The 14,451-nt window shown below is 35.5% G+C and overlaps 1 protein-coding gene across 2 annotated transcripts in view; it reads right to left on the minus strand.

The window, feature by feature from the left end:
* Nucleotides 1–14,451, minus strand: part of LOC121417129 (lipoxygenase homology domain-containing protein 1-like) — a 95,020-nt gene that overhangs the window by 49,758 nt on the left and 30,811 nt on the right. The window contains exons 17-25 of one of the 2 annotated variants that reach the window (XM_041610710.1): nucleotides 14,140–14,294; nucleotides 13,328–13,330; nucleotides 7,331–7,488; nucleotides 5,841–5,917; nucleotides 5,323–5,516; nucleotides 3,994–4,186; nucleotides 3,244–3,407; nucleotides 2,682–2,768; nucleotides 1,857–2,151 (exon numbers count right to left, since the gene is read on the minus strand). In XM_041610710.1, the coding sequence (XP_041466644.1) occupies nucleotides 1,857–2,151; nucleotides 2,682–2,768; nucleotides 3,244–3,407; nucleotides 3,994–4,186; nucleotides 5,323–5,516; nucleotides 5,841–5,917; nucleotides 7,331–7,488; nucleotides 13,328–13,330; nucleotides 14,140–14,294 (1,326 nt within the window). The remainder of the gene's footprint in view (nucleotides 1–1,856; nucleotides 2,152–2,681; nucleotides 2,769–3,243; nucleotides 3,408–3,993; nucleotides 4,187–5,322; nucleotides 5,517–5,840; nucleotides 5,918–7,330; nucleotides 7,489–13,327; nucleotides 13,331–14,139; nucleotides 14,295–14,451) is intronic. The other variant, XM_041610712.1, reaches the window with a different exon arrangement.

Consider the following 14,451-nt stretch of genomic DNA (forward strand, 5'->3'; position numbering starts at 1 on the left):
GACCTTGGTCATGTGACCTGAAATGTGCACAGGATGTTCAGTGATACTTGATTACTCTAATGTCCAAGTTTAATGAACTAGCCCAATAAACTTCCAAAGTTATGATGGTAATTCAAGAGATACCCCCGATTCGGCCAAAGTTCATTGACCCTAATGACCTTTGACCTTAATCATGAGACCTGAAACTTGCACAAAATTTTCAGTGATGCTTGATTACTATTATGTCCAAGTTTCATGAATCAGATCCATAAATTTTCAAAGTTATGATGGGAATTCAACAGATATCTCCAATTCGGCCAAAGTTCATTGACCCTAAATGACCTTTGACCTTGGTCATGTGACGTGAAACTCATGCAGGATGTTCAGTGATACTTGATTAACCTTATGTCCAAGTTTCATGAACTAGGTCCATATATTTTCTAAGTTATGATGACATTTCAAAAACTTAACCACAGGTTAAGATTTCGATGTTGATTCCTCCAACATGGTCTAAGTTCATTGACCCTAAATGACCTTTGACCTTGGTCATGTGACATGAAACTCTAATAGGATGTTCAGTAATACTTGATTAACCTTATGGCCAAGTTTCATGAACTAGGTCCATATACTTTCTAAGTTATGATGTCATTTCAAAAACTTAACCTCAGGTTAAGATTTGATGTTGACGCCGCCGCCGCCGCCGCCGTCGCCGCCGCCGTCGGAAAAGCGGCGCCTATAGTCTCACTTTGCTTCGCAGGTGAGACAAAAATGCGATATGTATATATAACATACTAATGAATTTTCTAATACATGTACATATTTAAAAACATGCACATGTTGGTACTAAAGGTATTTTCATTTGATCAATTAATGATAAGAGAGCAGATTGATGCAGAGGTTCGAAGTTCGAGCCCTGGTCACATGTTTTTAATGATGATGTTCAAGGTTGATTGCAGATGTTAATAATCATTTGTGATTGATACACGTCTTTAAAATTCAATAACACACACACACGCATACAATTGGCCATCTTTCTTTCCATCCATATACCAACTAAATTTTTTTTACATATTCAAAAAAATATTTTATTTTATCCCTCCCTCCATCCATCCATCAACCCATCCATCCATATGTCCATCCATATATATGTGTCCATCCATACATATGTCCATCCATCCATACGTCCATCCATCCATCCATATGTCCATCCATATGCCCATCCATCCATCCATATGTCCATCCATCCATCCATATGTCCATCCATCCATCCATCCATCCATCCATATGTCCATCCATCCATCAACCCATCCATCCATATGTCCATCCATCCATCCACCCATCCATCCATCCATATGTCCATCCATATGCCCATCCATCCATCCATATGTCCATCCATCCATATGTCCATCCATCCATCCATATGTCCATCCATCCATATATCCATCCATCCATCCATCCATCCATCCATATGTCCATCCATCCATATATCCATCCATCCATCCATCCATCCATCCATATGTCCATCCATCCATATGTCCATCCATCCATCCATCCATATGTCCATCCATCCATATATCCATCCATCCACCCATCCATCCATCCATATGTCCATCCATCCATATGTCCATCCATATGTCCATCCATCCATCCATCCATATGTCCAGCCATCCATCCATCAACCCATCCATCCATATGTCCATCCATCCATCCATCCATTCATACTTGATACATGTCTTTAAAATTCAATAACACACACACACGCATACAATTGGCCATCTTTCTTTCCATCCATATACCAACTAACATTTTTATACTTTTTACATATTCAAAATAATATTTTATTTTATTCCTCCCTCCATCCACCCATCCATACTTACATGAAAGTGAGTTTCTCCTAAGCAACTTGCCGTGTTCATCTGTCGGTACCAACTCCCTAACAATCTGACCATCATCCTCACTCCTTGCCAACCAACGATTACAAAGAAAGATGCACTTGTCCGTTTCCGGTGGATCGTTCGATCCATCAGAAACCGAACTTTTGTCGTCCTTGTCGTAGCTATCGTTGTCTTCCTCTTCATCGCTCCAGCGCTCTCTCCGTTTTGATTTAGACTTGGGTTTGGATTTCGAGTGCTTTTTCTTCTTCTTTTTGGGCGGGAACCTTTCAATGATTACCTATAAATTGAAGGAAAAAAATGAGGAGAGTTAAATGGTCATTTTGGCCTTCTGCAATGTTAAGTACTGATTTCAAATCAAAGTTTATGCCATCCTATTAATGATTATAAGTAGATTTGCTTACATGAATATTTGTAGCTTGTTGTATACATGTATATATGAGATGCAAATTAGCAATTAATTTTTTTTTCTATTATAACTATCTTTATCTTATGTCACATTCATGTTCAACTTTCTCACAGTATGAAAATTAATAACAAATTAATGGTTGTTGCCAATTGAGTAGCAGGAATAGATTATTCTTATTCTTAAAAAAGATGTACCCCGATCAGTTAAAAAGGCAAATTGACATCTTTCTATTGATTATTTGCCTTTTTCATTCATTTTAACAGATCAAAAATGCAAATTGGTATCTTGTAATTTTCCTTTTATAATTAATTTTAACTGGTGATATATTCATATTATCATTTTTATTTAAAATTCACAGTTGTTGCCAATTTGAGAAGAAACACAGATTAATGAATACCCACCCTATCGAGGAACCATCCAGCAAACCGTCCAGCTCCGTCATGGCCGATTCGAATCTTTGAAAGTGGCCCAACATCTTCAGCTTCAATCTAAACACAAAGAGAAATAATGTCAAGACTGGCAATTACATGTAGGTCTCTCTCAAAAATATATTGTTTCTCAATGGAAGCTATCCTTAAGGAAACTTCAGATTAAACAGTACAAATAGTATTTTCCATCTGTCTCTTTTCATAATATGAAGCTAGTTTCTTTCCATTTACAAAAAAATTAAGATACATGGCTAGATTCATGTGTAATAAACATTGCAGAGGATGCATCTATAGAAAGTCAATAATCAACCTGACAACCCTCATTTAAAGAGTATTAGCATAGAATGCATGATAACATATGTATGATAGCATATGCATGACTTCAAGCTAAATCATCAAACAGGTAATTAAGAGCAGTTTACAAAAATCAGTAAATCTTGGCAGGATTATTTGGAAAATAAACTTTCTCATTATAATACAGAAAAATTGAAATTCAATTTTGAAGGAAAAGAGAATTTGTTTTCAAAATATTCACCTTGAACTTATCTGTCATGTTCTTCTCAAAGTTATCAGTCCTGTTTCTGAGGGAGAACTCCTCCGTCTTGGCGCCGTCGTCACCGTACATCCTCAGAAAGACGTTGGCATCGGTGCCAGCCCCCGACTTGTCCCCCGTTATGACGGTGATCTCATAAGGGATGCCTAGAATGGAAATACGTCAAGAAAAAAAAATCCTAAGCTTATAATCAATACCTCAAAGTCATGGGAAAATGTGCTTGAGATTTATATGCAAGTTATCTGCCAAGTTGTGGTGTTTTCCCTTTCTTATAATTATATTGTGTAATCTCTTTTTGGATGTACTCACCAGTGCATAACAGCGCATTAGGATAAACTAGAAAAACAAAAATAATAAGATACACAAATACTGCATATCTTTAACAGGCAACCAGGGAATATTAATTCCTCTACAAAATGCAATGAAACAGAAATATTTCATTCACTGCACCTGCGGAGGGTGCGTCTTGTCCCCCAAATAGCTTGACACGTATTAAAAACAAAATAGGGGAAACAAAAAAAAAGTTTGAGGTTGTTTTGTCTCCTTAAAAACCTGACAAGCAAAAAAACCCCAGCCAAATTGATAGATGGAGCAGTTCTAGTTTACATGTATATAGTAGGTCGCCCAATCTGAGGAAGAGAGAGAGAGTGTTCCATGGTTTGGGGTGTCTTGAACAATGGAAGTGGAAACATACCACAAGAAATTATCGTTGAAAATACACATACGACTTACGAGGCTTAGTCTTCTTGAAGTTGGATGGTTGGAGTTCGATCTCCAGTTCGCCGTCCTCCTCATCCTCGGCCAGCCAACGATGGGCGGCAAACATGTAGTTCTCACCGCGGGACGGTATGTCGATCTCAACGTGGTCCAAGAACCAACCGGCTCCTGGTCCAGACCCGTCGTGTCCAATCCGCATGTAGTCAATCTGATGAAATATATCAATGGATATGTTTGAGATCACAGTGATTAGATTAATCCCTAAAGACTTCCACCATCCCAACTCATTGATATCTAGATGAATTAACGTTACTTCCCTACATGGCACCTATGTACCATCATCTTTTTTTCCCATGTATTCACTTCTGATTATTTTGCATGTTCTGTTTGTTTTTTTCCTTGTGTAATCTGTTATGTCTGTTATATTGTAAATATTTCTTTACAGGGCCCCCTGGAAAACAGTACAAGACTACTGATGGGGTTACCCTGTATAAATAAAACGAAATAAATAAAATAAATAAATATAAAACTAACCACATGGTAAACCATACTCCTTTTTTTACGTTACCTTTAACTAGTTAAAGTTTAACCTAAAAACAAAATACAAGGGTTGTTTTTACATAATTTTTTTCCAGGAATGATGAGTGTTTAGCTCAGCTTGCACAGTATATACGTTCCATGATTTATGGTTGATCAATTTTGACGAGCTATATTTCATTTCAAGCTGAGGATCTGCCTCTTTAAAGCCCAATGGTTGGAATTCACAAAGGTGGTTTTGAAAACCCATGGTCGAGTCCATGGTTTATGCAGATTTCCTGTATAAATTACGCTTAATTTAGCGCGTATAGGGTGCGTGTTTAAAAAATGTCCAATGCTGATGCGCGCTTTTGTTACAGTGCGCTAAATTGACGCCTGTTACCATGGTTAGACACGCTATTTTATTTATGAGTCCACAGTTATGAACAATGAGTCCACTCTTCAAACACCATTCGATATTCTTTCCACTTTGAACGCACCTCCAAAATTCAAAACATGACCTAAACGTTTTGAGCGCCCACAAGAACTGGCCCGAATATTCCGAATGCAAATAAAAAAATAGTCAGAATTTTAAGAATGCCCCTCAAATGTCCAAGAACGCAGTACAAATTTTAAACCTGACTCCACTGAGGCTCATTTCGACTCTAGTGTGACTACAGTGTATGATGAAATGCCCAGTAAATATACCTTATTAGAACTCTGGTTGGGTGAATTCAGACCCCCTCCAATAATTTTTCTCGAATTTTTATCTTTATTCATTTCAGCTGATTATGCTTGATTCCTAAGAGTGATAGGGGCTTTAATTACCTTTCCAATATCCATCCCTTCTAGTGTGAACTTGTCCACTCTGCCTCTCTCAAACTTATTCTTGGTATTTTCCGATTGCTTGAGCGGGATCAGACCGGTGTCGCCATCTTCACCGAAGAGCTTCACATAGACGTTGGCATCGGTGCCAGCAGCACGCTCGTCACCGGTCTTGACAGATACATGGTAGGAGGTAGCTAGGTGGATAAAAAAGATAGGTTAGCTCCTTGAATTATCTTTGATTTTTAAGAAATGGTACAAATCCGATTTACTCTATAGACATAAAATGTTTCCTATTTACAAAATCTGCTAATTTGAGTTTTTTCCTCAAGCAAAAGTATTCACTTCATCTTTTTGTTTGTATCCCTTCTTCATATCTATGTTGATTATGCTGAATAAAATATAAAAGAAATATCTATTATCATAAAAAATTTTTTTTGCTTGTATGAGTTTAGATCTTTACTGCTAATGCTGCATTACAAAAATAAAATAATCATTATCATCATGAAAACATAACTTACTGCTTAATAGTTGCGAGGTTCCCTCAGGAACAAGCTCCCGGACGATCAGGCCATCATCTTCATCTCTATCAAGCCATCTGACAAATACAAGGAAAATAAAATGAAGAAAACATTTCAGTTATGAAATTACAAACCTTCGAATGAAAGTAATTACTAATCAAGAACATAACTGTTAAATGACGAAATTACCGACCATGAAAATCATATTAATGAACTATATACAAGTCCTGAACATAATTGTTAAATGATGAAATTACCGACCATGAAAATTATATTAATGAAATATACAAGTCCTGAACATAACTGTTAAATGATGAAATTACCAACCATGAAAATCATATTAATGAACTATATACAAGTCCTGAACATAACTGTTAAATGATGAAATTACCGACCATGAAAATCATATTAATGAACTATATACAAGTCCTGAACATAACTGTTAAATGATGAAATTACCGACCATGAAAATCATATCAATGAACTATATACAAGTCCTGAACATAACTGTTAAATGATGAAATTACCGACCACATATCAATGAACTATATACAAGTCCTGAACATAACTGTTAAATGATGAAATAACCGACCATGAAAATCATATCAATGAACTATACAAGTCCTGGGGACCGTTTCATCAACATTTTTGTCTGACAAGTTGTCAGATCTGACATCTTTCCTTGATTCTGATTGGCTGAGAGGCACTGTTACTATAGTAACTGTCGGATAAAATGGGACTTGTCGGATAAAACGTCCGACAAGTCCTTTCATGAAACGCTCCCCTGAACATAACTGTTAAATGATGAAATTACCGACCATGAAAATCATATCAATGAACTATATACAAGTCCTGAACATAACTGTTAAATGATGAAATTACCGACCATGAAAATCATATTAATGAACTATATACAAGTCCTGAACATAATTGTTTTTGTATGCAATCATGTTTCAAAGTCACAACATTGGATAAAATATACAAAAGTAATAGTGAATAGACGTAGGTGACATCATCGTTCCCCATTTGCATATCACCTTTGTTGTGCATAATATGTAACTGCTTTGTGAAGAATAAGGGAAACTTTTAAATGTCATAACTTTCTTCTTAAACATCCAGGCCCCGTCTTTCAAGAAGTTGCAGTTGATCCAATCAACCGTAACTCTATGGAAATCCATCAGTGTCATAATTTTTCTTCAAGATATGTGCACAATGTCCTTTGTAAACAAAGAGAAGCACAGTGAATTTTTCAAGAAAACGATGAATGCATGAATAAACATCATAGAAAATATTTTGAACAAACATGAATGATATATGTTGACGTCGCTGGCCATCCAAAGTTGTGATTGATTGGATCAATCTTAAGTTTTTGTAAGACGGGGCCCAGAGATTTAGATAAAAAAAATCAGCATTTTGCTTGTATGACTTTTCTCTTTTTATTGAAATTCACTTTTTACTGGGGTGAATTTGACCTTAAATGTTGATCTTACCTTTGACATGGAAAGACCACCTGAGATTTACTCTTGCCTTCTTCCATGACCACGACCTTATCAAGGAACCAACCCGCTCCGGCCCCGGTCCCGTCATGACCGATCCTGATCCGCTTCAGCTGCCTCAACGTCACCGCTTCTACTGTAAACACGTCCACCTGAACGTAACATGGAGTAAAGGAGCATGATAACATAGGTGTTTCATCAATATTTGTCTATGGCAAGCTGTCTGGTTTCACCAGCACTTCTCGTCAGACAATATTCCCTGATTTTGATGGGCTGAGAAGCTATGTAAAGATAAAGTATGTCATGTAAAGATAAAGTATGTCATGTAAAGATAAAGTATGTCATGTAAAGATAAAGTACGTCATATAAAACTGGGGAGCGTTTTATTAAAGGACTTGTCCGATATTTTATATTACAAGTCCTTTTTCATCCGACAGTTACCATAGTGACAGTGCTTCTCAGCCAATCAAAATCAAGGAAACTTGTCAGATCTGAATACCTGCTCGGCAATAGTATTGATGAAACGCCCTATACAACTGACAACTTTCCTTGATTTAGATTGGCTGAGAATGTAAACTTTTCCTACGGTCAAGTCTGTGAGATAAATCAGGATGTGATGGACAAAATGTCTAACAAGTCCTTTCATGACATGCTCCTCATTTACAAATACAATTGATGAGCATACACGTATAAAAAGTGACACAAAATCTATAAATGAAAGCTCTTGCATAGGAATGAAAAATCTCATGTATTTCAACCATAAGTGAAAATTGAACGAATCAATGATGTCTTTTTGGAAAATGAACGAAAATAATAAGGCTGTACAAAATACATGTACATGTGAATTAGTCAAGTGAATGCGAGTTTAAAATGCTTTATTTTCACAAATCAATTTATTTTATCATAGCAAATAAAAATAAAGTATGCTTTTTAATGTTAGCATGCATATATACAGTATTTCCTTTTGAATGATTTAAAAAATCACACATTCAATATGCCTTAGAATATTTAGCAGCATGCATAATGATAACATTTCTCTTTTTACAAAAAAATAAAAATAAAATCAATACAACTCTAGCAGAAATATTGGGTATCGTCACAAATGAGGAGTGGAAACATATTATTGGGGGAAAAATATGATAAAATGCATTTCTTTGTACCATGCAAATTCAGTAAATGATTTCACAAATGGTGCAAACATATTACATGTGCATGATGCATACAGTTCCACATATACTGTTCAAATACAATAATTATACCAAAATCAACCATAAAACCTTTAGAATATCTTGTAACTTTTAAGAGTTACCAAATGCCGTTGCAGAAAAGCTACTTTGACACATCATGGAATGGATTAACTTTACCATCCAATGGTAACTACCACCATGATGGTTACAATGCTACCTAAGATGCCAATCAAAATAAAGGATTCCATGAAATGGGAAAGTATATTAATAGAAACTCTATGCAACAGGCCACAGAAATTGTAATAAAAACTGTAAAAATCAACTATTTGGATGACATTTGAGTGTTACCAGTCTGTGGTGATAAAAGTACCTTTGCAGTCACTTTGTAAAAAATACATGCATGTGTTGGTGATTAATTGAGATAATAAAAAAAATCAGAAAAAAAAATTATAAAAAAACCTAGAGGTTTGGCAAAAATCCATTGATGAATAACAAAGCTATGGAATCTTAAAAAAAGTATTGTGAAGACACATGCAAGCAGCTACCCCAAACATGTGTATCATGTTGTATGATATGATTTCAATAAAGTGCGAATTCGGGTGAACTGTCCTTGAAATTAAGTGACTTGTACATGTGGATGACCTCATTCAGGTGAAAGTACAAACTACAATAAATGTTATAAAGGGTTCTAGGTTTAATCCTATGGAACAATCTAGGCTATGGAGGTATGACGACAAAAATTGTTTGTAGTACGTATACATTAAAGTCCCCAGTTTTCTTCTGATCCAGAAAAGAGAAAAAAAATCACACACTTCACAGAAAACATTTTTCAAGAAAAACAATTTGAATGATAACAGAATGCAGTGAAATTCCTGAAGCCAAAAAAAATAAAACAAAACTGAGCATTCAAGGGAAAAATTGGCCCATCAAACTGTTTCCATGTTTTAGAATTGTGCGCATGGAAATTTTGATTTTTTTTCCTCAAATTTTCGCCATTATTAGTCGCTTAATCCAGGTTATGTTTTGGAATGTGAGAATTAGCATTTTTTACATACAATAGGAACCAGAAAACTGGGGTCTGTAACAGTGGCGGACCGTGACCCGGAGGAGACAAAGCATTGGGGGGAGCACAGCATTGTTCACAGACAATGCAGTGCCCCCCCCCCAATGCTTTGTCTCGTATGGGTCACGGTCCGCTACTGGTCTGTAATATAATGTACATGATTATATACACATATTATATATAAAGTTAACAGGAGTGGTGGAGAGTGGTTCACTAACTAGCACTTCAAATAATGAACATCATGAGTGCAATGGACAGAATACTTCATGAGGTGAAAGATGAAATGATCCATTTAACGAGGGGTAGACTAGTTGAATGGATCATTCATTTCATCTTTCATCGAATGAAGTATTCTGTCCATTAATCGAATGAAAAAACATTCATTATTTGGTTTATATGACACATAAAATTTTTTTTTTTTCATGTGAAATTTATGAATTTCGATGCAAATCATGCTCATGCAGTGCGAGTTCGGTCTGTTGATCGTTACGTCATTACAACATGCGTATTTATTTGTCCATGAGCTGTCTCGGTGCGCGCGTGCAATGGACAAAATCGTATGGATCCACAATTGCACGATGAATGGATACAAAATTGCACGGTTGATGACGTCATTGCAAAATGGGCTGAATGAACGATGTCAAACAACTAATCAAATCGCAAGGATCTATCTAGGTGTAATACAAAATATAATGTACATGATTATATACACACATATCTAAAGTTACCGGGTGTGGTGGAGAGTGGTTCTAGCACTTACAATATACAAATAATGAATATTCATGAGAACAATCGACAGAATACTTCATGAGGTGAAAGATGAAATGATCCATTCAACAAGGCGGAGCCGAGTTGAATGGATCATTATTTCATCTTTCATCGAATGAAGTATTCTGTCCATTGCACGAATGAAAAGAACATTCATTATTTGGGTTATATGACACCTAAAAATTCATTGTTTTCCATATGAAATTCATTAATTTTGATGCAAAATATGGTCATGTATGTGCTGATTATCGCGTACATGTATACAACATGCGTGCTTCAAACACAAGTGGTTTTGTGGTGCCTGCTGTCTCAGTGCGCACGTGCAATGGACAATATCGTATGGATCCAAAATTGCATGGATGATGGCTTCATTGTAAAATGTGCTGAATGATCGATATCAAACAACAAATCAAATGACAAGGACCTATCTAGGTGTCATATAATGTAATCTGAGGATCACAGGTTCAAACCCCAGCCACGTCAATAATGAAATATCACACAAGATAATGAAATCTACTACACAGTCAAACCGTTCTGGCAGCCACCTGTCTTTGTTTTATAGTAGAAACCTGTCTTTAGTTTCCACCAAAATGAGTGATTTTAAGTTTAGTGTTGACCTTTTGGTGTTGGTGTTAGGTCAATTTTTACACGATTATAACACCAAACATAAAATGAAGATGTGACCTGGGGCCCGTAACACATAGCTAAGCAGTGATCGTAAAACATTATCTTACGATTGATTGCATAGACTACAAAGTAGAATCAATCATGAAAATCGAACGTACAATCAATCGCTAACCTTTGTGTTACGGGACCCTGGTTCAGTATTACAAACTCTGAAAAAGTTTTAGAGTTAAGGGAAGCAATCCACATTCCAACATCAACATCAAGGCCAACACCAACCTTGATATCACCCAATGTCTTCCAATTGAAAGGAATATGTGTTACAGAACCTGACTGTAAAGTTTACTTGTCTCCAGTGACCACTTTATCAGCTTTCTATGGGGTGGCCTTATTAGAAAGGTTTGACTGGAGTTTGATTTTAAAAATTGTGCTATCAATCATGTCAAACTTACTTTCATACAATAAGTAGTGAATTGATCAAAGTACATGCAGTTTTCGTGGAACATGATATTGTTGAGGGTGAATTTTATTTGCATGTGCATTTTGGAAATAGCCTGTCATCAAGGCAGAGGACTCAATTTTCACAGAAGAAAATTAGTTAGAAATAGTCTCAAGTATGTTAAATTGTAATCATGTCATACTTACTTCCATACAGTAAGTAGTGAAATTTATTTAAAGTACATGTACATGCAGTTTTGGTGGAACATGATATCACTGAGAGTGAATTTTATTTACATGTGCATTTTGGAAATAGCCTGTCATCAAGGCAGAGGACTCCATTTTTGGAAACTGAAATTAGTTACAAACAGTCTCAAGTATGTTAAATTGTAGATGGTCTGATGGAGACAAAAGACCGTCCCTTTTTACCTGGGAATAAGGGAGTAGTCTACACAATCCAGACCTGATTTTGAGAAAGAGAAAAAAAAAACAAATCCTCTGCCGCACAGCCAGATTATCCCATGCAATGCAGGTGCAATATTTCTTAATGATTCCCTTAAAAATGAATGCAAACGGATGAAGATGATTTAATGAAAGTGGAATAATTCGTGGATAATTGATATTTTTTTGTCACCTTCATCCCTTCCTCTTTGCTGTCTCGTAAATCTACATCTAGATCTATTTCCATTGGAATGTCTATATCCTACAGAGTAAAGATTTAATTAGTCTCAGTACCACACAGATCACAATCAAAGATATGAGGTTAAGTTAATTGCTATCTGTATCAAATCAGTATTAAAGAGCTATAAGGTCTAATGTTAGTTAGCCCCCCTAAAAAAAAAAAAAATTCCCAGACCGTCTACTCTTTGTATAACTACAACTAAACCTACAATAGCTAGTGTGTGTTTCATGAAAGCACCATACATGTAATTCTAGCACTATGCCATCTCTATGGAAAGCCAAGCTCAAATATACGCTTCAGTTTTCAAAATTCAAACACATGGAATTTGCCTGTGAAAGGCATAACGCCTGTTCACAGAAGATTAATGAACAGCTTGGCTTTCCTTAGAGATGACTTTGAGCTTGAATTACAACGCATTCATGAAACAGACAACTGGGTCTAATTTCATAATGTTAAGATATCAAACAAATTCATTATTTTTTATATCAAGTTCACTATCAGCAAGTCAAATTCTGAAATTTTAAAGCAAATTTGTTATTAAACAGGCCTCTGTATTCTAACCTCAAGTGTAACTATAAAGCCATGGTCGAAATCTGTGCCAAAAACATTGTACTTTTTCAAACAAACTGTATATTAATTTTGTTCACCTGATTTTCACTCATGCAGGTACTATATTTATTAAAATAATAATAAAATTACATGAACTTAACAAATTTCTTCTCTCCCACAATGAAAACAAAACAAAAACTGATTTTTTTCCCTTATATTCACAGCCAAGATAAAATTAGCAAGGCTACCAATCGCTAGCAACTTTTAAAGCACATTGCCCAGCATATCACAGGTTCACTACTAACTTTATTTATATACCGTAGTGACATTTTGCAGTATCTTTTTTGGCTAAGGAATACTACAACTTTGTGCATTCATTTTCTATGCAGTGCATTTTGCCATTCCCAATCAACAGAAATACACTTATTTAAAAATCAATGTTGATCAATTTCGGTGCCCTTTTTATCTCCCCCTTCTGAGCTGTTTTATTGAAATGCTGCATATAACTGGATTATTAGCAAAATAATAATTACATTGATAATAATAATTATCACAAGCTGTATATAAGAACACTTGTTTTACATGTATCTCCAATACACTGGTTAGCTAAATAAAAACCAATGCAGCAATATACATGTAGATGTACAATATGCCATACTACTTGTATACTCTATACTCACCGCCTGTGTGGTATATTATGAATTTGAAAGCATTAAAGAAGTAACAATAGAAGAGAAGAAAGTTTATATATTGGGAACATGTATATGTAGTCTATGCTTACGATTCAAATGATTTGCATTGAATGAGAAAATGCTCTGTTTACTTGTAACCTAAAGTGTGTGCATTTTATTCAAATGAATTCATTTTTTTACGATAATGATTTTCTGAAAAGAACATTGCACATGGTTCCATCAAAAGGGAAGATACTGAGAGAATAGATAGTAAAAATAGATACAAATAGATAAAGAAAAACAAAGACAGAAATGCTTCATTATAATAGATACTTTTAGTTCAGGGTTCCTAGCTTTTCAAGAAAACAAAATTCCCTGATGAAGTTTAAAAATACTGTTAATTATTCAAACCCATTTCCAGTTTCGCATGTTTTCTAAAGTTGTTGCAGTGAATTACATGTATTTTCAGTATAAAAACAATAATGCAAAACCATGGATATGGTAAAACTAATTAGTACCACCATAACCAGTCATTCTATGGATGTTGTTTTGATATGCAACAATATATAATAGAGTCTGACTGACTACCATGCTTTCAACTTTGGGGCCGATCAAAATTCCCTGATTTTTCCCTCATTGAGGCATTTTTCCCTAATCTAAGGTATTTTTAAATCAAATTTCCTGATTTTTTTTCCCTGAATGGAAAAAAGTAAAATGATTTTCTCTGATTTCCCTGATGGGCTGAGAACCCTGTATTTACATCAAGTTGGTAAAAAATAGAATCTGGGTCTAGATCGATATTTGATAAGGTTAAAACTTACAGCTCGGCGCTCAAATTTATTGCGATTGGTCGAAGACTTCGCGAGGGGCCTTTCGCCCGTGTCTCCCAGTTCGCCAAACAGCATACAAAAGACGTTTGCATCAGTACCAGCTCCAAACTTATCACCCGTGTGGACGCTGACTTGGTATTTCACAACTGATAGGAGAGATAAGACATTGTGAAAGGGTAACATAATTATCATCATCATTGTCATCACTATCATAATCAAAATGATAAACATCACCATCATCAACGTCTTCGGATGGATTTCCACAGAGTTATGATTGATCTAATTAACCTCAAATGTATGAAA

The sequence above is a fragment of the Lytechinus variegatus genome, chromosome 6 (genome assembly GCF_018143015.1).
Source record: "Lytechinus variegatus isolate NC3 chromosome 6, Lvar_3.0, whole genome shotgun sequence".
NCBI classification, from domain to species: Eukaryota; Metazoa; Echinodermata; class Echinoidea; order Temnopleuroida; family Toxopneustidae; genus Lytechinus; species Lytechinus variegatus.